The 23,003-nt window shown below is 47.4% G+C and overlaps 8 protein-coding genes and 2 non-coding genes across 12 annotated transcripts; 7 read left to right on the top strand and 3 right to left on the bottom strand.

Annotated features, from left to right (window-relative positions):
• The first annotated feature begins 227 nt into the window (after nt 1-227).
• Nucleotides 228-1,391, top strand: FVEG_07868 (hypothetical protein). The gene is made up of 2 exons (XM_018896579.1): nt 228-471; nt 532-1,391. Exons 1-2 carry the CDS (start codon nt 349-351, stop codon nt 1,204-1,206), a joined length of 798 nt encoding a protein of 265 aa, XP_018754064.1. The 5' UTR covers nt 228-348; the 3' UTR covers nt 1,207-1,391.
• Nucleotides 1,392-1,752: 361 nt separating this feature from the next.
• On the bottom strand, nt 1,753-1,962 carry FVEG_07869 (hypothetical protein; the record flags this gene model as incomplete). The annotated part of the gene is made up of 1 exon (XM_018896580.1): nt 1,753-1,962. The coding sequence occupies one exon, from the start codon at nt 1,960-1,962 to the stop codon at nt 1,753-1,755; it is 210 nt and encodes a 69-aa protein (XP_018754063.1).
• Nucleotides 1,963-7,368: 5,406 nt separating this feature from the next.
• Nucleotides 7,369-8,931, top strand: FVEG_07867 (hypothetical protein). The gene has a single exon (XM_018896578.1). It carries the CDS (start codon nt 7,642-7,644, stop codon nt 8,812-8,814), a length of 1,173 nt encoding a protein of 390 aa, XP_018754062.1. The 5' UTR covers nt 7,369-7,641; the 3' UTR covers nt 8,815-8,931.
• A 422-nt stretch (nt 8,932-9,353) lies between these two features.
• FVEG_07866 (hypothetical protein) lies at nt 9,354-10,417 on the top strand (the record flags this gene model as incomplete). The annotated part of the gene is made up of 3 exons (XM_018896577.1): nt 9,354-9,456; nt 9,507-9,913; nt 9,959-10,417. 3 exons carry the CDS (start codon nt 9,354-9,356, stop codon nt 10,415-10,417), a joined length of 969 nt encoding a protein of 322 aa, XP_018754061.1.
• A 366-nt stretch (nt 10,418-10,783) lies between these two features.
• Nucleotides 10,784-14,402, top strand: FVEG_07865 (hypothetical protein). 2 transcript variants are annotated; one of them, XM_018896575.1, is made up of 5 exons: nt 10,784-11,686; nt 11,731-11,987; nt 12,032-12,607; nt 12,652-13,189; nt 13,234-14,393. In XM_018896575.1, the coding sequence occupies exons 1-5, from the start codon at nt 10,990-10,992 to the stop codon at nt 14,295-14,297; spliced, it is 3,132 nt and encodes a 1,043-aa protein (XP_018754059.1). In that variant the 5' UTR covers nt 10,784-10,989; the 3' UTR covers nt 14,298-14,393. The 2 variants fall into 2 exon arrangements, with proteins under 2 accessions (XP_018754059.1, XP_018754060.1); XM_018896576.1 differs by having other exon boundaries at nt 12,652-14,402.
• Nucleotides 14,403-14,505: 103 nt separating this feature from the next.
• Nucleotides 14,506-14,579, top strand: FVEG_16196. Its single transcript has one exon. It is a non-coding gene; the product is annotated as a tRNA-Val (tRNA).
• Nucleotides 14,580-14,687: 108 nt separating this feature from the next.
• FVEG_16195 lies at nt 14,688-14,777 on the bottom strand. Its single transcript has one exon. It is a non-coding gene; the product is annotated as a tRNA-Arg (tRNA).
• A 111-nt stretch (nt 14,778-14,888) lies between these two features.
• FVEG_07864 (hypothetical protein) lies at nt 14,889-21,128 on the bottom strand. 2 transcript variants are annotated; one of them, XM_018896573.1, is made up of 4 exons: nt 20,028-21,128; nt 16,118-19,979; nt 15,590-16,063; nt 14,889-15,496 (listed from the first exon to the last, which is right to left on the bottom strand). In XM_018896573.1, the coding sequence occupies exons 1-4, from the start codon at nt 20,450-20,452 to the stop codon at nt 15,005-15,007; spliced, it is 5,253 nt and encodes a 1,750-aa protein (XP_018754057.1). In that variant the 5' UTR covers nt 20,453-21,128; the 3' UTR covers nt 14,889-15,004. The 2 variants fall into 2 exon arrangements, with proteins under 2 accessions (XP_018754057.1, XP_018754058.1); XM_018896574.1 differs by having other exon boundaries at nt 15,590-19,979.
• Nucleotides 21,129-21,559: 431 nt separating this feature from the next.
• Nucleotides 21,560-22,036, top strand: FVEG_07863 (hypothetical protein; the record flags this gene model as incomplete). The annotated part of the gene is made up of 1 exon (XM_018896572.1): nt 21,560-22,036. The coding sequence occupies one exon, from the start codon at nt 21,560-21,562 to the stop codon at nt 22,034-22,036; it is 477 nt and encodes a 158-aa protein (XP_018754056.1).
• Nucleotides 22,037-22,246: 210 nt separating this feature from the next.
• FVEG_07862 (hypothetical protein) lies at nt 22,247-22,930 on the top strand (the record flags this gene model as incomplete). The annotated part of the gene is made up of 2 exons (XM_018896571.1): nt 22,247-22,650; nt 22,702-22,930. The coding sequence occupies 2 exons, from the start codon at nt 22,247-22,249 to the stop codon at nt 22,928-22,930; spliced, it is 633 nt and encodes a 210-aa protein (XP_018754055.1).
• Nucleotides 22,931-23,003: the final 73 nt, after the last annotated feature.

The following is a 23,003-nucleotide window of genomic DNA, read 5'->3' as shown; positions in this document are numbered from 1 at the left end:
TAAGAGGTATTTCTAGTACATTAGGAGATTCGAGAAACTGAAGGCCTCAGCCCTGAGTGACAAAATGAATCACAACAGCTTGCGATGACTTTGAATGACTTCCTTACCTTTGGGAACCGCTGAATCGCGACACGAGCTGATTGGTTGGCTGTGAATTATTCAGCCGAATCGCCCCACTATCATCTTCTATGCTTGGCGACTGCTCAACTCCAAAACTGCAATCTTCACGATCGATCATTCACATAGCACGAATCTGACCCTGCCACCAGCATCTGCTTTAATCTACAAGCGCGCATCCACGTATAACTAAGCCTTGCTAGAAATACCTACTCTTCGAGTTCGCCTACGATGTCGGAACGCAAAGTACTACAGAAATACTATCCTCCCGACTTTGATCCGAGCGCTCTTCAGCGTCGCCGTGGTCCCAAGAACGCTGGACCTCGCATTCAGCAGGTTCGCATCATGTGTCCAGTATGCATTGACCCATCAAACTCCTGTAAGATTGTAACCAAAGCTAACACCCATCTCTAGTTTACTATGCGATGCACGCGATGTGGCGCTTTCTCGAATCGCGGTTTGAAGAAGAACGCTCGCAAGGAGACTCCACCGGACGAAAAGTACCTAGGAATACAGATCGTTAAGCTCAGTTTTCGATGCTCGTCCTGCAGCTCAGAAATCATCATCAAGACCGACCCGAAGAACCAAGACTACGTTGTAGTCAGTGGAGCGGTGAGGAACAATGAGCCGTGGAGGAATCGCGCGGCTGAGGAAGAAAACGTCGAACAGCGTCTGGACAGGTTGGAAAGAGAAGAGGCAGAAGCCGCAGGCGAGGAAGAGTTGGACAAGATGGAAGAGCTGGAAGCCAAGAACCAGGATGCTCAACGAGAGATGGCCGCCGCTGATGCCTTGGATGAAATCCGCCACAGAAACGCTCGCATCAACCGATCCGAGAAAGAAGGTGTGGATTTCGTAGATACTATCGTACGAACAGAGGACGAAGAGAGAAAACAACAGGAAAAGGAGGACGAAGAAGCTGCCAAGGCGGCATTCGCTGCGGCACGAGCCCAGGTGGAGAGTTCTGCAAAGATTGCTGAGCCAGAAGATGCTCCTGTCGAGCCGCAAGCCCCAGCACCTACCTTCAAGAGGGCGGTTAAAAAGAAGAAGGATCATGCAGCTGCTCTGGGACTGAAAAAGAAATCGTCATAAGGGAATGGCAATGGTCAAGAGAGACTAGATTATTACTCGTATAATGATGGTGTATTTTGGCGCAAGCGTGGGGCTTCATTATATTCAGTTCACCATCAATGGGAGAATTTTGATGACATAATTCGTTCATATATCATTTCGCTAATCGCAGCAAATAGCTATAGAGCTATATCCTTTTCCTCCACTAACATTTGTGTGTCCCTGTTCCTGCTATGTTACAGTGCTACTCTCGCAGCTCATAAACCCTCGACCATAAACGCCTTGCATATCGTGTTTGCTTGTAAAGAAAAGAAACTTTGAAAATAGGCCATGTCGTCATATAAAAATGAACCTTTTTAGGCACCAGTACGCCGTAGATAATGTGTTCCATGAGAGAAGTGTGATAATGAGATGAAGCCTGGCTTAGAAGGGGCTGGGGTTGCTTCGCCACCATTGACGTCGCGATTGATGTCACGCCCCAACAGCCAAGGCAGAACGACAAAAAAAATGAGAAGTAGAACTCATGGTGAGAGTGGAGTTCTAGAATTGTCGTATTCTCGTCATGATTTATGAGTAGTTGGGGCTTGTGTGGCCGTTTGTCATGCCAGACGAACGGGCGCGCTGAGCCGTAGCGTTGGTTGGGGGTGGGCTAGCACCGGAAGCCTCCATCTGACGCTTTGTGTGGTCGTGCATGAAGCGGGAATAGCTTGAGAGGTTTGTAGGAGGAGGGGGAGACATGGACATGGAGACGGAGCCGTAGTCTGATCGAGCAGGCATGATGAAGGTGTTTTGTGGTATTTGTGTAAGTGATTTGTTTGAGATGAGGTTGAGTTATGAATTATCGACTGAAGCAAGTGAGTCGAATTGAGAAACTGAATAGGCTAGTGGTAAACGCCGGCTTGAAAGGGGAGAGAATTTATAAATGAGGCTGGAGAGTAGCTGAAGTTGTTTGTGATTGTTGTTGTTGTGTTGATTGATGATGAGAAGTAAAATCGAAGGGGGGGATGTCAGGGTCTTATTATACCACAAACTCTACAGCCTGAGCTCGAATGCACATCAGCAGTGCCGAGAAGGAGAGGAGCGGAGCGGGCTGGGTACCTGCAAGCCCAAGCCCAAGCCCAAAAGTCCAAGCCCACCAGACCTGAAGCCTCCACCCCCAGGTCCCTTGAAAATGCAGTCACAGTGGATTCAGCTTGTGTAATGGGGTGTGGCACCCGATGTTAGCGCGTGTAAGTGGGTGTGTGGTGGTGAGTGGCACCGTAGCCCATCATCATCATGGATGGACCCTTCTTTTGCCTCTGTGTCCGTCTCTCACACACACACACACACTTCACAGTCCGGATGTCGTACCCGTCACTAGGAAAGCCAAAAGACTTGAGACCTCTGGTGAGGTTGCGAAAACAATAGAGGTCAGCTTATACAAGAGCGGTAAATATTGGTGAATTATCATAAGCTATCACAAATTTGCCCGAGTATTCTAGCATCTGGGCCAAGGTCTCGAGTACTCCTTACATCTCCCAACCGTGATACCATCAATAAGAACAATTCAAACTCAATAACATCTCCTCTCCTCTCAAAGCGGGAAATGTCCCTAGAGCACAACAGAAAAGAGGGGCTCAACAGTCCGCTCAGGCCAATGTAATGCCATCATGAGCGACTGATCGTCAGAGATAGATGTCCTCTAGCGCATGTCAATGGCGTAGCTTGACGACTGCCTACTGGAGGCTCGCTGTAAGCTTCGGAGAGATCGTCGGTTTATCCCTGCACCCTGACGAAGTCTTTTGTGATTCGCTATAGTCCGGAGCTCAGGGTCCTGTCCCCATCGCCACTTTTTTCCATTCAGAGCTTCCGAGAGGTGAGGCTACGTGCAGGAATGAGATAATTTACAGTACGACCGTTACTGTATTCCACTCCGCTCTTTGTTGATCAGCAAAATCCCTGCACCATTGCAAAGAGCTTAACTCACATCAATCGCGAGTCGCATGGGGCACAGCGCAGATACAGAAAGACCCTGCTGATCCGGTCCCGGTAGTGAAGTCATCTCGTGCATCATTGCTCGACTATGGTGGTGGGCGATTGGAAGTCATGTCTCGAAGCTCAAGCCAAAAGACGGGGCAATGATGCATGCGGAGGCATCATGGCCTGAGAAATATGTGTTCTTACGACAAATAACACCTCTTACGAAGAAGAGACAACGCGAAATGGAAGCCTATGCCATTGAGGAAACATACTTTACCGCAAACTGCGCCCGCCTGTTACCCAAAAGTCCGCTGAATGATTGTTCAGCTCCGAGACCATGAATGATGAGACCACGCCAGGGACCACGAGCTTCTTAGAACGGGTCACGCGGCTGTTTGAAAGCAGCAACGGTTCGCCCAGGCCCTGGACTCTTTTGCCAAGACAAGGACCCTTAAGAGCCAGATTGCAGGGATCATCACTACAGCTCTCGGGCTGGCATTCTTCCGACTCTGGTGCCTCTCTCTAGTTGACTTAGTCCCAAGGATCAGAGCGGGATTACTCCAAATTGACAAAAGCCTCAAGCAAAGTGCCTGAGATCTCGAGGTCGACAAGCACTGGCGTATATCGAGAGCCACAAGTTTCAGATTTCATTGGGCCTCATGGCAGAAGATAATCTTTGAGGCTCAAACATTGTAGCATCAACGTGGGGAGAGCTCGATATGCTCTCGGGAGGCGCACATCACTGGATCCATTCTGAGTGAGGGAATTTAGACGGGAGGGGGAAATCGGCCCCAACACTATGGGAAATCTGCGACAATCCCATGGTCCAAAACCCAATTTCCCTCTTGGCGGCTGATTTCCCCATACCTGGTTGATCACGCACCGAAAAGCTTAGAAAGGCGTTGCTCTGTTGATGACCAGCAGATGCTACTCTACGCATGAACAAAGTTTTTGCAGCGAGGCTATTCCCACTTTCCCCGATCTTATCTCGGTGCACATCATACCGAATGTTGTAAGTTATGATTGCACATGAAAGACCCTGAATTCTCAAGAGGTTGCAGAACACGCCCCGGTATGAATCATCTGTTGACGTCGGCAGTCAACAGGAGTGCAACCCCTTGTGCATCACTGCATTCTAGCACTCTCCTTTTCCCACCACGGAAACGGTCTAAGTCGTGTAGAAACGGAGAGAAATCTGCTATTGCGTCGGATTGTCACCACAGTATCAAGTCATCATGGCGAGCATTTCAAAACTGTGTGCTGCGCCGCTCAACCAGTAGGCAAAGGGGAAATTGTAGTCGAGAGTCAAGTGGGCCACTGACGGCATGCATGGACGTCTACGTGCGCCAATGAGGTCACTCAGCCGCCACGCTAAAGAGTCGCTTGCTGATGTCACCTCTTACAGGGATTATCTTGATCTTCCTCCGCAACAGGAAAGGGAAAAATAGGAAAACGGAGGCCCTGAGAGAAAGATGCAGGATGCTACCGTACACCGTCATATCTCGCCTCAGCACCGTTTCGCCTCTGTTATACGCTGCACGTCCCGGGAGAAAGCAGCGTCATGAGCAGACCACGGCGGCGGGCTGCAGAGATTATCCTTAACCCACGAGGCTAGAGATATCACCGACATTGCATGACATCTGCGTCATTGGCCAACCAGGGACAGCCAAACGAAAAGGCTGCGTTCAAGTCTCGGACGTCAATCTTTTCTGTTGGTTCCTTGCCTTGCCTGAAGCTACCTTCAGCTTGTCACAGACGTCAAAACTCTCTTAGAGCCTCACTTTATGCCCCACAAGCTTGTGCTGCCAGACAGCTTCTTGGCTTTGGTTTTGGACCAAACAGAAGCCTATGATCTCGAGGTCCGGACGGCACTCTCCAAATCTCAGCCTTTTTGACCCCTTACAGCAGAGTCGATACTCAAAAGGGCATCTCCTAATGCTGTCGTCTCTGATCAGCCGGCGTGACACGTGATGACGACATTGCTTTTCCAACTCTGTTTGTCGATACGAAAATCATCCATGCCACCTACGAAAGAACCTCTGTCACTTAGAGAGATTCCTTCGCCGTTCTAAACCCTGGCCTATCGATGTTTTCCTAGCTTGAATAACAAGATGGGTCCCCTAGCCCTTGTCTAGAGCCCGCACCGCATCCTTGCTTTTTGATGTTTGTTTTGACGTCGTCTGAGAAGATGACATAAGGTTCTACGTGATGCAAGATGGGTCCGCTTCAAGCTGGTGACCTGAGATGGCCCCTGATGAAACAGTCTGGAATACTACCAATTGCACGTTTCGATGTTAGCCCGCTAGCCTGAGCAACTCCTCGAGCCATCAATTGCAACTGAGTGGACTGTGCGCATAGCAGTGGCCACAAAAGTCGCGAATGGAAGTCATTCACATGAGTTGTAACTTGTTGGTCACCAAAGTTGGGAATTCTCTCGAAATCCTCTACCAATCCCTCCCACCTCCTCGATATGGAGTAATCAACAGCAATCTCAACAAGCAATAATTTGATATCCCTTCTCCTGTCAATTCTCACGTCGGTGAGTTGCTTACGATCCCTGGTCAAAGCGATGGTGGAGTGGTTGCCTTGCGGCGAAGTTTTGCATCATATTACAGCGCCTCTCAGGGTATGACGTTTGAGCCGTACCACCACCCCTGGGGTTTTTTTTCTTCCCGACAAAGCTTCAGTGTTCCCTGTCGACCAGTTCATGACGGCAGAAGGACAAGGGATATGTCACCGTGGTCTCGACTCGGTTCGCTTTTACGACGTGATCTCAGCTGGCATTACGTTGAGGGTTACCCATGCTAGCCATGCAACCTGAGATGGCTCACATCGAACAGAGTCAGCAACCCATCGTCACCACACACGGCCGTTGTACAAGATCTCGATAACGTTATCTCCATTCGGATATTTGTTTTCGGGCCGCTTTACTAGGTTGGTGACGCTGTAGGGTATGACAAGTCAGTGTGTAGCATCGAGATCATGTACCTAACGGCTGTTGTCATAGGGGGGTATCATAACGAAAACCATTTGGATGAACAGCTAGAGCGAACTTCTCGGCACCTCCATTTTACCCACAGTGACTGGCAATGCCAGATCAGCATATCGTCAACAGTTCATCGTCAGCGTCAGGCCAAGAAACGATATGACGACAATTGAAATTGGCGAGTGAGGAGATCACGATCATGACGTGCAATTTTGTTCGGTGATCTTATCAAGGCTGATAGCTTCATGAAGAAGTATTTCTCCTCTTGGCTCGATCTAGAATCCATTACATTATAACATATTTCGTATCTTTGACTGGATATTCGCTGAGCTTTCACGAGAGTTGCTCAAGTTTGTTGGCCTGGAGGAAATTAAAGCCACGATACGAGAAGAGCCATGCACTGTTTATCATAGCTATATGACTGAACCAAAGACTGTATGTTAAAAGCATGTGTTGCATGTATCCAACACGGTGATGTTGTTGATAAGTGATATTTTGAGTTGATACCAAGAAGATGGTGCAAACTCGGCTCGCCTAACCTAGAGCAACGATGATGTAGATGTTGGCATTTGGGATCCAGAAACTGGGTTACTAGTAATACAGTGATTCCCAGGGTTATGATATACACTTCCCTATTGGGTAAACTTAGCCTGGACGATATGATTCCCATCATTGTATCACGAATTGTTGTATTGCTATTATTCGTCTGTTAGTTTAAAGTTGTTGGTATGAGGTGGGCCACGAGCCAAGTTTCCCTGTTCAGCGGCCAGGGTCCTTGGCTTTGGCCTTCATTGGCTGTGCACCAGCTGTCAACCGATTCGAACTTAGCGTGCAGGGTCTAGCATTAGATCTCATTGATGAAGAACTCTCAATTCTCTGTACTTGGCAAGGTACTGCTTGTGTTCTGAACGCTCTATGCCAATTACTCTCACTTGAACTGATAGCTCACTTGAACTGATAGAGACTTTGTCAACTGTGTGATTATCAGACCAGACTTAAAGCGACACATGCAAATTATCTGATTGTCGTGATAGAACCCGTTGCCGAGTTATCTAATCCACTGACAAAGCCAAAGCCACAGCGCATTTCAAGTCTCCGAACCCCCCGGCGGCAGAGAGGAGGACCGGCGTTAAGCAATACTATTGGTCAGTTATCTCTAATTATGGGGCCATGGACCATTCCGCAACATCTGCCGCGCGCGCGGCGGCATTTGATCTTTCTAATCTAAACAGGGGGTAGAAATGCAATGCCCTTTGAAACTTTATTGCTTCTCCACGGGGCTTGTGGGCACGGTAACTGGTAATTTATTGGTTTCTAATCGGCTGAGAAAGCAAGGGATGGACGGTAGATGAATTTGAATTGCATTGTGTATATAGGTAGAGAGTTACGGCCTGTTCTGAATCAAGCATCTTCACTCACATTACGACTACTACGCTCAAGCAGGATTACAATTACCTCTCATACTATCTTAACAACTAATTCTCTACGATAAGTACTCAACTACTACCACAATGGCAGACGTCAAGACCATCGTGGTCCTCGGTGCTGGCCCTGCCGCACTTCCCGTGATCCGTCAAACAATGGTCAACCAAGTCATGAAGCGCAAAGATCTCAAGATGGTCGTCGTTTCACCCAATACTCACTTCCACTGGCCTGTCGCCATGCCTCGTGTCGTTGTCCCCGGCCAAATCTCAGACGACAAGGTTATCATCCCACTGGAACCTACCTTCAGCACCTATCCTACCGACAAGTTTGAGTGGATTCAGGGCAAAGCTATCTCTCTTGATACTACTTCCAACCTCGTCAGTGTTGAGCTTAACAGCAGTGCTACTGTTCGTGAAGTCAACTACCACACTCTGATTATTGCTACTGGCTCGAGAACGAGGGATGGCCTGATCTGGAAGGATATCGGATCTACTGAGGCTACCAAGGCCAAGTTACACGAGATCCAAGATCAGATCAGCAAGGCCAAGACTATTGTTGTTTCTGGTGGTGGTCTCACCGGCTCCGAGACTGCCGGTGAACTCGGCTTCGAGTACTCTCAGCACGGGACCAAGGAGGTCATCTTCATCTACTCTGACGATCTCCCTCTTGCACCACCCGCGACGGATGGGGTTCGCAAGCAGACTCTCAAGGAGCTCAAGAAGCTCAAGGTCAAGACAATGCCCAAGACAACTGTCATCAGCGCAACACCTTCCGGATCAGATACCATCCTCGAGGTGCGCTCTGCCGACGGAACGACCAAGAAGATCACCGCAAATGCTTATCTCCCTGCTACTGGCATTATCCCCAATACCGAGTTTGTTCCCAAGAACCTTCTCGACAGCAACGGCTACGTCAAGCAGACCACCCATCTCAAAGCCGAGGGTCAGAAGAACATCTTCGTCATCGGAGACGCTGGCAACCTTGAAAACTCACAGCTCGGCATGGCAGACAAGCAGGCACAGCACCTTTTCAAGAATCTTCCCGCTCATCTCGATGGCGGCGAAATTCCTGAGTACACCCCTGCCGCTAAGCCAATGTTTGCCGTGACACTTGGCCGAAGCCGAGCTACTGGCCAGATGGGTACCATGAAGCTGTTTAGCATCATGATCTGGTGGGTCAAAGGACGATATCTGGGTACTGATTATGCTGATGGTTGGGCGGCTGGTAAGAGGACTATGATGACGGTTTTTGAGAAGTAGGGTTGCTACTTGAGACACTGAGATATCCTGGTGTTTGTTTAGCGTTGAGATTCCCCTGTGTTTTTGTCATTCCATAAATTTTATAATTAATTAATAATCACTGAAAAGAAATGTAGCTCATATATGGATTGCCAGTGATGAAGCCTTCATTCAGTCAAGAATCGCTGAGCCTCAAAGCGTCATCTTTCGAGCTCATATTATTCATAGAGCAAGGTATGACAGGCCTGTAGTACTCAAATATACTTCGTTTTCAGCTCCCGGAATAGTATAAGCTGTTCAACAATGTATAACAGAATAAATCATGTTCAGTGAGTGGTTATGTACAGACAGGGGACCAATGCAACCATCTTCGGCTTAAATTGACCCGTTGCACAATTCGTCAGCAGCAATAACATCTGAACCTCACTTACTACTTCATCTTCTCATTTGACAGAACGATCCGTCATACCTACAGACACGGCTCTAGTTCCAACCAATTGAACTACACGCTCATTTTGCTTTGTCTTGGCGTTCGCTTCGATCGCCGCTCATTAATCAAGATGTCGTTCTTATTGAATATGATCTATGGCAAATTCACCACAATACCGCCGCAAGAGGAAGATTGCACAGGCAAAGTAGTCATCATCACTGGCGGAAACGGCGGTATTTAAATTCTCACACCACTAATTCCTTAGCAACTGACCATTTCCAAGGTATTGCTCTCGAGGCAGCGCGACACTTTACCCAATTCAACGCTGCCAGAGTAATCCTGGCATGCCGCAGTCTTGAGAAAGGTGAACACGCAAAGAAAGACATCGAAGAGACTACTGGGAAACACAACGTCGTCGAGGTCTGGCACCTAGATCTCGCATCGCATGATAGTATTCGCGAGTTTGCAGACCGTGTCAATAAGTTAGACCGGTTAGATGTCTTGATCAATAATGCAGGTCTTCTTGTCTTTAAGCGTGAACTTCTCGAGGGTCATGAGTCCATGCTGAGCATCAATGTCATCTCGACGGCTCTACTTACACTTCTTGTCCTCCCCGCTTTAAGACAGACGTCGACGAGGTTTAACATTGTCCCACATGTTGTGATTGTGTCCCCGGGCGCTGCATTTGAGGTGAGTCTTCCCTGAACGACCACGAACCTATGCTGACGATACTAGGGTTGGCTTCCTGTACAAGAGTCAAATATCATCAAAGCTCTTGATGAGCAGCCAAGTGTCCTTGAACACTACAACAAGACAAAACTCGTTCAACTCATATTCATGACCCAGCTCGCCAAAGCTATCGAACCATCTGGGAAAGGCTATATCATCGTCAACGGCGTACATCCTGGTTTCTGCAGCACACCACTTTTCGATAACACGCCCTGGCCATTCAATCTTATATTTAAAGGCCTCCTTGCACTTTTTGGACGAACTCCGGAGGTGGGATCCCGCGCCTTGCTGGCTGGAGCGTTTGCAGATGAAAGTTTGAACGGAAAGTTCATGTCTAATGGTGCTTTTCATGAACTGCCCAAGATTATGCAGGGAGATGAAGGAGAGAAGATGTGTAGCAAGATCTGGGAGGAGTTGGGTGGGATTTTGGAGGGAATTGAGCCCGGAGTAACAAAGAAAATCTAGTATCAGAATTAGCCGCCAGCTGGAGGGACTCTGGGTAGCTCAATATGTGGTATATGAACTACGGATTTCAACCACGATGAAGTGTAATCGTTCCATCAATGTGCAATTCACCTTTCAGCGACTGTTAGGCTTTCAGGCCGCGGTATTTAGAGGTAAGGTAGTCAGAAGTAATAATGTAAGATGAACGACTTATTAATACTGGAATTTCCATTATTTTGGTAGCTTATGGCGGGCTTTGTCTATGTTAATAGATCTGGCGGTCTTATACAACGCGGAACAAATCCGCGCCACAGCGAGTCCCACCAAAGTCAACACCAAGCCCAGGCCATCGACTCCGCGACAGCTCAAGCTTTACATCCACCAAAGTCTATGCGCCGACGCTGGGAGAGTAAATCTCCGCCACTATAATATATTTTTCTTGGATTGTCTTGGTATATTGAAGCCCAATTGAATAGACGGGCGTACTTCCTGAAGGATCACCGTATGGACGCGATTAAAAGCTCCTTTGTTCATCGATCCATCTCGCGACCAACCGTTTAAATAATCATCGATTCGAATATCATCCCTTCGCCATGGACTCTCGCGCAGCAGCCGCAGAAGGGATGCGCTCGGCCATAGAATATTGGTCTCAATTTGTCGCACGCTCCATCTCTCATCGTCTCGATACAGAGAAGTTCGAGAACTACGTTCGACTCGTCCATGACCAACATCCTCTCCCTCCCGCCCTCGTCGCTGACTTCTTCCTTCGCCCTCAACCATCAAACGACAATAGTCTCGACCCTCGAATCCCTCCATACTTACAAGTACTCACAAGACTCGGCTACGTCGATGCGCCATCAATACTAAAAGCGCTGTACAAATACTCGTCTCTACATGCGTATGCACAACAACCGAACGCCAATGAGGGCAAGGACAAAGAAAAGGAGAACGAAAAAAGCGATGATAAAGAGAAGGATGAAAAGAAACAGAAGATTACTCGATGGAAGAGCTCGTACTGGGCTGAAGAGGTACTTTTCTACGGGATTACCAAGTCCGTAGTAGAAGGCAAAGCCATACGAGATTCAAAAACGGCATTGGAGATGACAAGGATCATTTCCAAATTAATGGTCCTTTTCACGACCGCATTTGCGGCCGATATGATTGAGCAATTGCACACAACCCAGGTACGGGATGAAATGGAATCGTCGAGGGCAGCTCTGGTCGCACTCTTACTACGGATGTGCGAGAATGACATCCTTGTTGGAGCCGTGAGCAAACCAATTGCCAAAGGTAATACAATTGCGCCTCAAATACACTTATGCTGACTAGGACAGACGTCCGGAAAGAAATGTCTGCTGGCTTGGCAAGCTTTGTGCCAACGTTACAGCTCGTGCCGCAAATAACAGACAAGCTCGAGCAGTTTCGAACGGAAATTCTTGCTAGCTCTGATCCCGCTGATAAAAAGAAGCAAGCTACTAATGCTGCTATGGACGAACTTCTTGATTCTGCTGTTGGCCTGGACAATTTTGTTGTGGCAGATATTCCAATCAGCAACACTCGGACAGGATTGTACATCTATCTAAACGCTGCAGTAAGTTTGATATCTCTGGGTTAATGACTAGACTAACTTGCTAGCTTATTGCACGCCCTCTTTTGGATGATCATGCTTTGTTTTCATACATGAGTAACAAGTATCAAGGAGATATTCAATCAAGTGCCATCGACCTAATTCTCGCGTCTTTTGATATCTTGGCCAATGCGGTTTTCCGCAATGAGGGACAGAAAGACGCCCACCTTCTAAGGTCATTCTTGATCAACAAAGTTCCTATACTTCTCTATCAACTGTTACCCCCTGGCTTCCCAGGCACATCGGCTGAATTCTGTATTACGGAGGCACTAAGCCACGTAGATACAAGTTTATTTCCTACAGCATCACTCATGTTTGACGAGTCGAGAAACAATAATCCCTACACGGAAAGTGTTAGGGAAGAGTTTTGCGCTGCGTGTGTGCTGCATGGTCTCGTGCAACGAGAGCATGTGGAGAGGATTCTGGGAGAAATATCGCTTTCCTATGAACCATCTTTACAGAAACATTCCAAGGATAAGCTTGTGCAAGACTGCTTGTCTGACACGGAAAAGATTCAGGGGCTTGTTCGGGAACTCGACAAGATGGACGGCAATGTCGGCGCGGTTTGCCAGGCACTTGTTGAGGTAAGTAACTCCGTTCGTTGACATTCTATGCCTAACAGTCGTAGGTGCTCCGACAATCATGCCATAATAAGGAAACGATGTCGTTGAAAGTATTATGCAGCCAACTTGCTGCAAAACCACAGTCTTTAGACGTCATTCTTCTGTTTGAGAAGCTGCCAAATATTCTTGAACCTTTGTGCCAACTTCTTGATAACTGGCGTTATGAAGATGACCAAGAAGAGTATCAGCCCGTGTACGAGGAGTTTGGAGCCGTTCTACTGCTTGTTTTGGCTTTCACATATCGATATAACCTGAACGCAGTGGAAATTGGCATCGCTAGCCCTGACTCTTGGGTCGCTAGGATTATTGGCAGGGGGCATATTGGACGACAATGCAATGAGCTCACTCAGAGGGAGAATGACCACCTCAACGGGTGGATTCATGGGCTTTTCGATACTGAGGCCGGTGGTCTCGGCGATGAGTTGATGTCATCTTGCCCACCGCAAGAGTTTTATCTTGTTGTGGCACCTCTATTCCAGAGCATTGTCGTTGCATACACACATGGCTATCTCAACGACGAGAGCCTCAAGGGAGGCATAGAATGTGAGTACCATTGCCAATTAGATGATTTCATACTGACCAGGCAGACCTTGTGGATACCTTCTTATTGCCATCTCTTGTTCCGGCGATTCGATTCCTGGCAGACTATCTCTGGATCGACCAAAAAGAACAAAAGTCCATTATCAAGATTCTGCAACTCATCCTCCTCCCAAGTTCCATTTCGGGGGAAGCAAGCACAATGCTTTCATCCGTAAAAAACCTCATCGCAAAGCCTTTGGAGCATGCTTTACGGACATATCAACGTCGAGATCCCAATAATCAAGACATTGAACCTCTTTTGCGGACTCTTAAGGATAGCATCCCCTTGTCACGCCGCACAGGGGGGACTGACCTCAACGAGCTCGAGTCTTGGACTACTACACTTCCTACTGGTCTCTCTAGTGCTATCAAACTTACCATCCAAGGTCTTGTCCACTGGAGCATTCATCCTGCCATGAACAGTATGCCGACTTCTTATACTCATCGGCAAATATTGGCTGCTCTGAAGATCATGGGCCCCAAACGAGTATTGCATGTCATCTTGGAAGAGATTCGACAACACACAGAGGCTGGAAGTGCCAGTATTGTCTACGACGTTGCTATCTCGTTGATCTGTGCACCTGACGCCGCGAAAGATGCCCCTGCAGTTGTCGATGCAAACGGAAACATGCTGCCACCGGTCCAGCGGCAGCGTAGTCTCCGGGACCTTCTCAAAGTCGAGGCTGAAGGCTGTAGGAAACTCCAGAAGAAAGACCCAGCACTGGCTGAGATCGTTGTACGTCTACATCGTCGTGTCGAAGCACAGATGATCATCCCTCAACCCCCAGGAATGCTTCAAACTGCAGAGATGTCTCTTAATCTCGATGGTGACACCGCTGGACTTGGAGACGCCATGGCTGCTGCGGCTTCAGGTGTTCAGGGTGACAATATGTCAGTCGATAACTTGACTCTTGATGTCAGTATGGGTGGTGTACCATCTGATCTGGGACTTGGATCTGCCAATGACGGAGGAAGCTTGGATCCTTCAGGGGATGCTGCCATGTTTGAAGGATTCGATACACAGGACATGGATAACTTTGATTGGGATGACATTAGTAACTCGTTTCAGTGAGACGAGAGGCGTCTTATATCATGGGCAGGCGTACGGCACGGGTACGAATAGACGTATATTGCTTCAACACTGTCTCAGTGACTGTTTTACCAGGTGAACAAATTGGTCAGTCCGTCTATTTTCTTGTGATGACTCGTGGTTCCGAGAACTTGGAGCCCAATAGCGAGATCCCGACCAGCAATCACCAAGAGAAATCTCGATGATCACAGGTTCCGTGGTCTAGTTGGTTATGGCATCTCGTTAACACCGAGAAGGTCCCCGGTTCGATCCCGGGCGGAACCACATTTTTGCTTGTTCTGTTTATCATTTTGCATCAAGTGCAAAAAGAGACATCTCTTCTTCTCTATAGGAGGAGAGAAGTGCAAAAAGAAGTGGATCAGCTATGTCAATCGACCACGCCAGGAGTCGAACCTGGAATCTCTAGAGGGATCAGTTGCTGAAGACCGAAATCTAGCGCCTTAGCCATTAGGCCACGCGGCCTGATCTTGTTGATGTCTGAGTCGGTTCTGTTACCATTCTCATTCCCCACACGAGCAGGATAGTATCCAGGCGAGGACGAGTTGGCGGTAGATACTGCTTGGATATGACTAGAGAGGAAACAACAGATGGCATATAATAAATCTCTTTTCTTCCGTTCTGTTTAATACCAGCTTTTTCTATTTCCTGCAGATCTCTGACATAAAACAAATCTATGACCACCCATAGAACTATGGCTCGCCACGAAATTGCTTCATAATTCCAGTAGCACTCCAAAACATAGAAATCATTGCCAAAACAACAGTCATCGGAACAGATGCGCTCTGTATATCATCAGGATGCCTGATCATCCACCATCCCCACAGCACAAAGGGAGGAATGAGAATAAGCAAGTGGTATACAATAACATGAAAGCACGAGATGCAATGCCGGGCTTCGAGACCCCAGATAGGAATATCAATGCTTCCTGGTGAAAGTGGTGTCTTCTTCTTCGGAATTCTCTTTATGTAAGTCGTTTCTTCGAACTCATAGCAGTTGTGAAAAGGAGAGAGGTTTCGGCATTTGCCACCAGTGCAGCTATTGAATGCAGCTTCAAAGATATGTGGATGAACAGGTGGTATTGATGCTTGGGGTGGTTTTGGCGTGTAATCGTAGTCCAAGTCGCTAGCCTTTGGCAGATCTTGACCGCACGCGACAACAATGTTGCGGGCAATGCTTTCAAACTAACAAACCATTAGTGTCACCGACAGGCGATGGGAGATCAATCTAAGGCATTCGACATATGAGAGTGTAAATTTATAGGGACATGCACTCACCTTGACAAAATTGCAGTGACTGAGCTGCCAGAAAGAGAACCAAGCTCTCCATCGGCCACGCATTCTTCTATACTCAGCCTTCAGTTGTGGAAAAACGTTGCTGTCTGGTTGATTGACCGGGATCGGGATCACATGTAGCGTCTTAAGTCCCATGGGTACTCCAAATAAGATCCTCAGATCATCAATAGTCACAGGCGGGATGTTGTTCTGCTCTGCAATAGCCACCCCCTGTTGAACTCGGTTGTTGCCACCCACACCAGACGACTGTTGACTACCTTGGGATGTTGGCGTCGAGACAGGTAAAATGGCTCCAGAGTTCCATTTAAACCATGCTGTGACCCTTTGGAAGGCATTACGCTTGGTATGGGTGACTTTGTGGTGGTCTTCAGCAAACGTGGTAGGGTTCTGGGTCATTCTCTTAATAATTCGTGCTTGAGAGGGAGTAATGTCTACCCAAAACGGCTTGCCGCAATGCTATTTCTGGTCAGGAGGTTGCATTGAAAGTCATGTATGCTCGTTATAACTCACACAAGCCCAGTTCATTCGTACGTATCCCCTTCGCAAAGGTACCTCCGGCGGTCTGAGTGGCCACCAATCCCAGGGGCTGCCGGTCAGCTTTTCCACAGAAGTCTTGATTTGATCAGAAAGTGAGACTTCTGCCGGAGTATCAATCAGCTCAATGGTATCCCACGTAGCTAATTGCATGACCTGCTTGAGAGCATCAGGTAACAATGAGAGTCCAAGGTGTCCCAAGAACGCCTGGAAAGGAGGACCCTTCATGAGAAATTCTTCTGCGACTTGAACTGCATGAAATTCTTCAGAATCACTCTGTATTTCTTCACTAATATCGTCATCGCTTTCTGCCAGCTTAGTATGGTCAGTCTCATCTGCTGGCTGCTGAGGCTTCTCATCTGGCCTTGGAGCCAGTTCCGTTTTTAATATCCAATTGTTTAGATAAGCTCGATCTTTTCGAAAGCTTGGGCGTATTTCTTCCTCTTCTTCATTGCTATTCACTGGAGGTAGGGATGCTAACTCGCCATCGACAGTTCTTTTTGAGATTCTAGTCCTTGAACCTCGCCCCTTAAGCATTCGAGTTGTCCAAACCTGGATTTCGATGTGCTTTTCCGCGTGCTCTCTGAGTTTAAGATACAAAAGCTTGAGTGATCTCCGAATGTTGCGCTCGAGCCTCTCCTTTGGCATGAGTTCTGAGGATATATCAATGATAAAGCGGAGATCCGGATGCTGGGAAAGCAAGTCGCCAATGTGGCGCTCAGCCGCGATGGTGCCTAGAGTCCGTGCAATGCTGCTGTTGTTTGACTGAATGTCCTCGCCAATCGACTGAATTGAGCCAACTTCATCAACGAATGCATCCGACTCTGCTCTCGCACTATTGCACACTGCACCGTCTTTAGGAGATTCAACCTCTATACCTTCTGGAAGCTCAATTGAAGTCACAGCCGTAGAATTTAGACCCTCAATGCTCTCTGTGTTTCCGTCCCGCGTGACTGAGGTGATTGTTGTGAAACCTATCGTCCTGGAGTCGCTTCCGGGAATGAGCATCAATATTTGTCTACTAAGCTCCGGGTAGTCTGGGAGGAAGTAACTCGAGAGGTATTTTCGAGACCTTTCAGACATTTCCAAGTTATCCAGATTCTTTTCACAAACTCCTGTAAATACCCTGAATACAAAATCAGCATCAGATGGGCTAGAATCGGACACATTAGGCAGTGCAAAATTGTCAGCACATATTGCCCATAATGGAAAAGGAATCCATTCATATGTTTCGCCATAGGATTTAAGTTCCAGTAAAGCTCTGGAATCAGGGATATCTGGGGCCCTCTCTAACATCATACTGAAAACACGTTTGGACATGGCCTGTTGAAAAGTCGGTACCCAATGGGCCAGCATGAGGAACTTGAACCAAATTGGAACTTTCCACGTTCTCGATTTCTTGTCCAGCAGTTCCACATAGTCTCCTGGCCTGGCCCCATGCTCAAGCATGAGAATGGATATCTCATTTATCAGATTGATGTTTATCTTGTCGAGCCTCGGGGGTGAATTGGACAATGTGTTAGGAACATAGGTATTCACAAAGGACACCCAAGGTGTCTGCCCTGTATGGTGAAACTTGTTTGGCTTATGCCCAAGAGCAAGAAGTGATTTAAAGAGCGATATATCGACAGACTCTGGACTGAGATGCGGGGGATGAAGCCTATGTGGTGCTGCTCCAAGCGCAGAACAAAGAGCTGACCGGTAGTTCTGTGAATATTTGTTGTCAAAATATCCTGGATCAACCCAGAGTTTGTTCGCGATGTATCTCTGGATACCAGATTCAATCACAAGATGACGATAAATACCCCTTGTCATAGACAAGTCTGATATGTTGAATTGATTTCTCGCAGTCATCGACAACAGAGATTCTTCAATATTGTCAAGGAGCGCCCAAGTTGTGGCAACAATATTTTCCTTCTGATCGCAACGTCGTGCATATTCAAGGCATTTCCTCAAGCTCTCAACAAGGTCTTCAATATCTTTCATAGGGTCGTGATCTTCTAGCTTCTTTTGGTGCAGATGCTCTTCGTACGGATGAAGCCATCGCTTATACAGCTTCTTGAGTGGATCTGAAACTGATAGTGCAGTATCGTCGCTATATCCCAAGTCTTTGACAACATCCAGCCATCTTTCGTGCTTGCATACGTTGTGAAAGCCTCCTCGGATGTTGACAGCCTTTGTCATCCAGTAAACGTAGACTGGCTTATTAAATGTATCCTGAAAATCGGGCAAGGTACTTCCTAATTTCCTATGGAACTTTGAAAGACTCTTGACATATGCTAGAGTGACCGCCGCCGGCTCGGGCTGTAAGTCGACGAATTCGCCGCTCCTGAAACATTTGCGCTTGAACCAAGAAACTGATGCTTTGAAGACCGAGAGGTCAGAATCGAACCCTTTCCGAGCTTTGGTAAGTAAGTAGTTGTGAAACTCTTCAGAATGCATCAATTCCAAAACAGCTCGATGCACGAAGACAACTTGTCCATCGACAACTTCCAGTAGTCCCCCACACGTCTGTATGATGTCACGATAAATCCGGTGATGTAGTTCTTTTGTTTTCTCGACACGTGTCGATAAAAGTTCCTTCGGTGTCATGAAAGCGTACATATCATTGGCAAAGTCGAAGTTGTGAAAGTAGAGGATTTCGGCAGCTAGGTACCGTTTTGCTTCGCGAGCCATTGTCAGATACTCAGCAGCTTTTCCACAAGACAAAGATTCTGTCACAAGCTTCGCTAGGCCTGGTAAATTGTTGGGGATGCCTGCAACACTATCTGCTCCGTTGTAGGCATCAAGCACGAGAGGCGGATCCTCAAGGAGAAAACGAGTTACCAAAACAGCCCAGAGGAAGTCTCCCTCTGCTTTAGCACTGATATCCTTGTACTTCGAACGGTTCATATAGCTTTGTACCTGGCTTCCCTCCAAGTGAAAAGTGATGTATCTGCTGATATCGCTCCAATTGACCTCTTCCATAAATAGTTTGGCTTCAGAGGAAATATTGAGTGAAGTATCAAACACAGCCAGTCGTCTGCTAGAGACAATGACCTTGACATGAGGGAGAGATGATAAATCTTCTATCAGTTGACACAGCTTAGCATGATCTCCCTCATATTCATCCAGCCCATCGATAAAGAAACAAATGTTGACTGAAACTTCGTTCGTTGCTATGGAGCTCAATATGTCTCCTAATTTGAAAGTTGCCGGCAGGGTGCTCGTTGCTGAGCCAAGATTCGACGGCGAGTTCTTCAAGATACTTGGCTTTGCACTGAGAATTCCAAATACGAGGGATCTCAGGAGTCCCTCAAACGATCTCTGGATTGGTAGACCCGTGGCATCAAAGTAGTGATTGACGATCAATAGCTCCCTATGCCCAGCCCATTTCTGCAGTAAATTCCGGGTATCTTGGTGTTCGGAAACAAATTTCATCAATGTCGATTTCCCTGAACATGATTTTCCTGTGATCCAGAAAAGGCTGTGATCTGAAGTGAGCCAGCGACGCAACGAATATTGAGCATGGGTAGCGTCGTCTCTTTGTTCTCGAAAGACCCAGGAGAACGTTCCCTCGAGAGCTTTCGAGACCCTACTCCAGCGAAAAGATCTCTCGCTATGGTTGAGGGCGCATAACATTGGGAGTGCCGTCTGTAGGTGGTGAAGGTTGGATAATATGTGTTGCAGACTGTCACAGATTTCGTCCCAAGCCTCTGTTCCGCAAGAAATTTGGCCGAGTTGAACGTTAACAAGGCCTGTAGACCTTTGGAGCTCTTCAAAAGCCTCGCATCCTGGAGAGATATTGAACCGGGTTTCAATCTCTTCCAATTGGCCATGCAAATGGCATATGATGGTGCTATCAATGTTAGTATGGATCAATACAATGAACACTTGTTTGACTCACTTCGCCGAGTAGCGAGTACTTGGTCGAGTGTACTCATTGACCGCGCCTTGGAGACTCCTAATATATGGAGGCACGAATAGCTGATCAACTAAACGCAGGAACTGTCCCCCTTGCCCATCTTGAGTCTCTCTCTCAAGATTTGTCTTGGCAGCCTTAAGAAGAGTGTTACAGTCCCTTACACACGCTCTCGCACAATTCAGTATGGCAGTAAAGTTTTCGTCATCCAAAAGGGGCTTTTCTTTCTGCAAGGACAAGAGGCCATCTATCAGCTCCGGCTGGATCGCAAGGAGTTGATCGTGTATATACCGCAACGGGGGACTCCCTGGCGGAACTTGAGCTGCTGAAGAGATAGCTATGAGATTTGCGACGAGACCAGAATAGCGGAAAATTATGCTGGATATGTTAAGTACTTGTAAAGAACTCATTTTTGTTATGTTGTAGATGCAGACTCGGGTGTTGAGGTGAGGTTGGAGAGTGTGAACAAGTCTTTCAGCTGGAGGTTCTAGGTATCCTGTTCAGCAGGTTCGGCTGTGTAAGGCGCTTTCCAATAACAGCCCATGATTTTGTTTCCATAGGGAAACAGATGCCGATAATAACACCTTCTGTAATTCGTCAAATACATTCATTGTAAGGCGGCAAGCGGTTTTTATCCAACTAAACCACCTGCAGCCAATACCCCGGCTAAGTGTATTTTTAGGACAGCAGTACCTAAATAACAGTGGTCACAATGTAGGCAGACCTTAAAAATTTGCGCTCTTGTCTTGTTAAAAAAGGCGTTGTACAAAACTCAGGTTCTTTGCGTGACCAAACTGCAAAGCTGTGTACACTGGGCCCCAGTGACCATCTTCTTCACATTACGCAACCTAGGAAATCAGCCTCGCTAGCAGGCTATAGTAATAAGTGTCGTCATTCTTCCAAAGCAGGCATTCTTGTCTGATTTATCGAGGACCCTGGGCTGGGGCTGGGGCTGAGCAAGAAGTCGATATCAGCTGGGCGGTTAGAAGTGGAGAGCGGCAGCGGTCGCTAACGGCTCTACGGCGAACCATAAAGCTCATTGTCTCACGCTTGGCTTGACTATGGGAGAACGGACGGAGTGTCTCTCATTCTCGTAGAATAGAAGACACTCGGTCAAGTTCTTTTATAGTCAAGCTCGTGGATTAAAAGCGATATCGGAGCTCACATAAATTTCAAGGATAAACTTCATCTCATCCTATTGCATGTTCCACTCCACCGACTTACAACATTTTGGCATTAATAAAGTACCATGAGCTCTGTTTAAGCCATGTCTCCATTTAGTAAGAATATTCGAAGCTCGTAAGACTGTTCGGTTTCGGCCGAGTCAGGTGGGCAGTGAGACGCCCGACTTGGCTGAAGATGAAGATGATGGCACCACAGACACCATTTTTGTTAGTTAGTTTAGCACCAACACAGCCGAGGCGGTCTTGTAAGTGAGTCTCAAACAGATATAAAGGGCAACGTCACGCCCAAATTCATAAGATATTTTGGCCCTCAATAACTACATTCCTACCGCAATGTCTCCCAAAGATCTTTTTACCAAGTATTTCCCAAGACGGAAGAAGCAAAGAGACACTGAAAAGTCAAAGCCAATACCTGACGAAGCTCTACCAAAGCGCGCTTATACAGCTCCAGCACATACACAGAAAACATCTTCAAACAAGGCGGGCTCTGCTGGGCCTCCATGGGGAAGATACCATGCCCCAGCTACCACCGATGGTGGAAATTATCCCGTTGGAATCATGTATGGAGGAGTCTCGGATGATACAGTTGGCAACAGTCACGGTCATGGGCACAGGGATAGAGGGCATTGGGGATGGGGAGGAGTAGAAGATGGATCAGGCGGCGGCGGTCATAGTTATTGGGGTCATGGAGACCATGCAGGCAGCAGTAGCGGAGGAGGATGCAGTGATTCTGGCGGAGGAAGTGGTGGAAGCAGTGGTGGTGATGGTGGAGGAGGAGGAGGAGGAGGCGGTGGTGGAGGAGGTGATTAGGCTGCCGACTTCGTATTCCTTCTGATTTGTCATAGCGTTTGTGAGAGCATGGGGTTTCGGTTGTTGGTTCTGAGTATCATGGAGTGTTGGTATAGAATTTAAATGAAGAGTGGATCGATCCAGTAATCTTGACATCCGACCAACAACCAACAATGCATTGACCTCACATAAGAGATCTCGTTCTCGGCAGAATTCCCTCTTCTTTCTTACATGTCAACTGTCCTCCTTATTCCTCGATTACTCGTAACCATGCGACTCCCAATCTTCACGTCCATAGTCTTGACTTTCACAACTCACTCAGCTACCGCTTTCAAGCCATGGAACAGCACAATCCCCGGGTCCTTCAACGAAGAATGTCGCAAAGTCCTCTCAACAGAAATTGACTGCCCGTTCATGGCCTTTCGAGAGTGGGTGAATGACGGGTATTACTTGAAAAACGAAGTGGATTCATACTGTTCATCATCATGCTGGTCTTCTCTTGGGCAGTACAGCGCTGACCTCACGGCGGCCTGCGTGGATGAAGACATTTGGGGGGGTAGTACAGGGCCACAAGCAGCCATGGATTTCAGCATGTCATTATTGGCGACACATATAATTCTTTGTGTTGCTGATGAGTCAGTAGCCACTTGTTTCAGTGTGTGTTCGCGGAGCTGACTTCTTTACAGGGAAGGGTCTTGCCTAGAAGCGTTGTATAAACGGAAACGTGATCTATGCTCGGAATGCGGACTCAAAGTGGCATATCTGGGCGCTATGTTCGAGTTTAAGAAGCCTCTAAATATCAGCTCCAAACAGTTCATGCGTTTGCATGAAAACTGTGCACAAGAGCCAGATAGTTTCGTGTCCAACGACGATGGGAAGGCCAAGTTGGAGAAATTCTTCAAAGAATTAATATAAGAGCCCGTGGGTAGTATTAAACCTTGTTACATCTAATGATTGCTATAATAGTACTTACCTGTTCAAGCAACGT

Source organism: Fusarium verticillioides, chromosome 3, assembly GCF_000149555.1.
Source record: "Fusarium verticillioides 7600 chromosome 3, whole genome shotgun sequence".
Taxonomy (NCBI): domain Eukaryota; kingdom Fungi; phylum Ascomycota; class Sordariomycetes; order Hypocreales; family Nectriaceae; genus Fusarium; species Fusarium verticillioides.
Note: the sequence above shows the minus strand (reverse complement) of the source record. Positions and strands in the feature narration are given on the sequence as shown.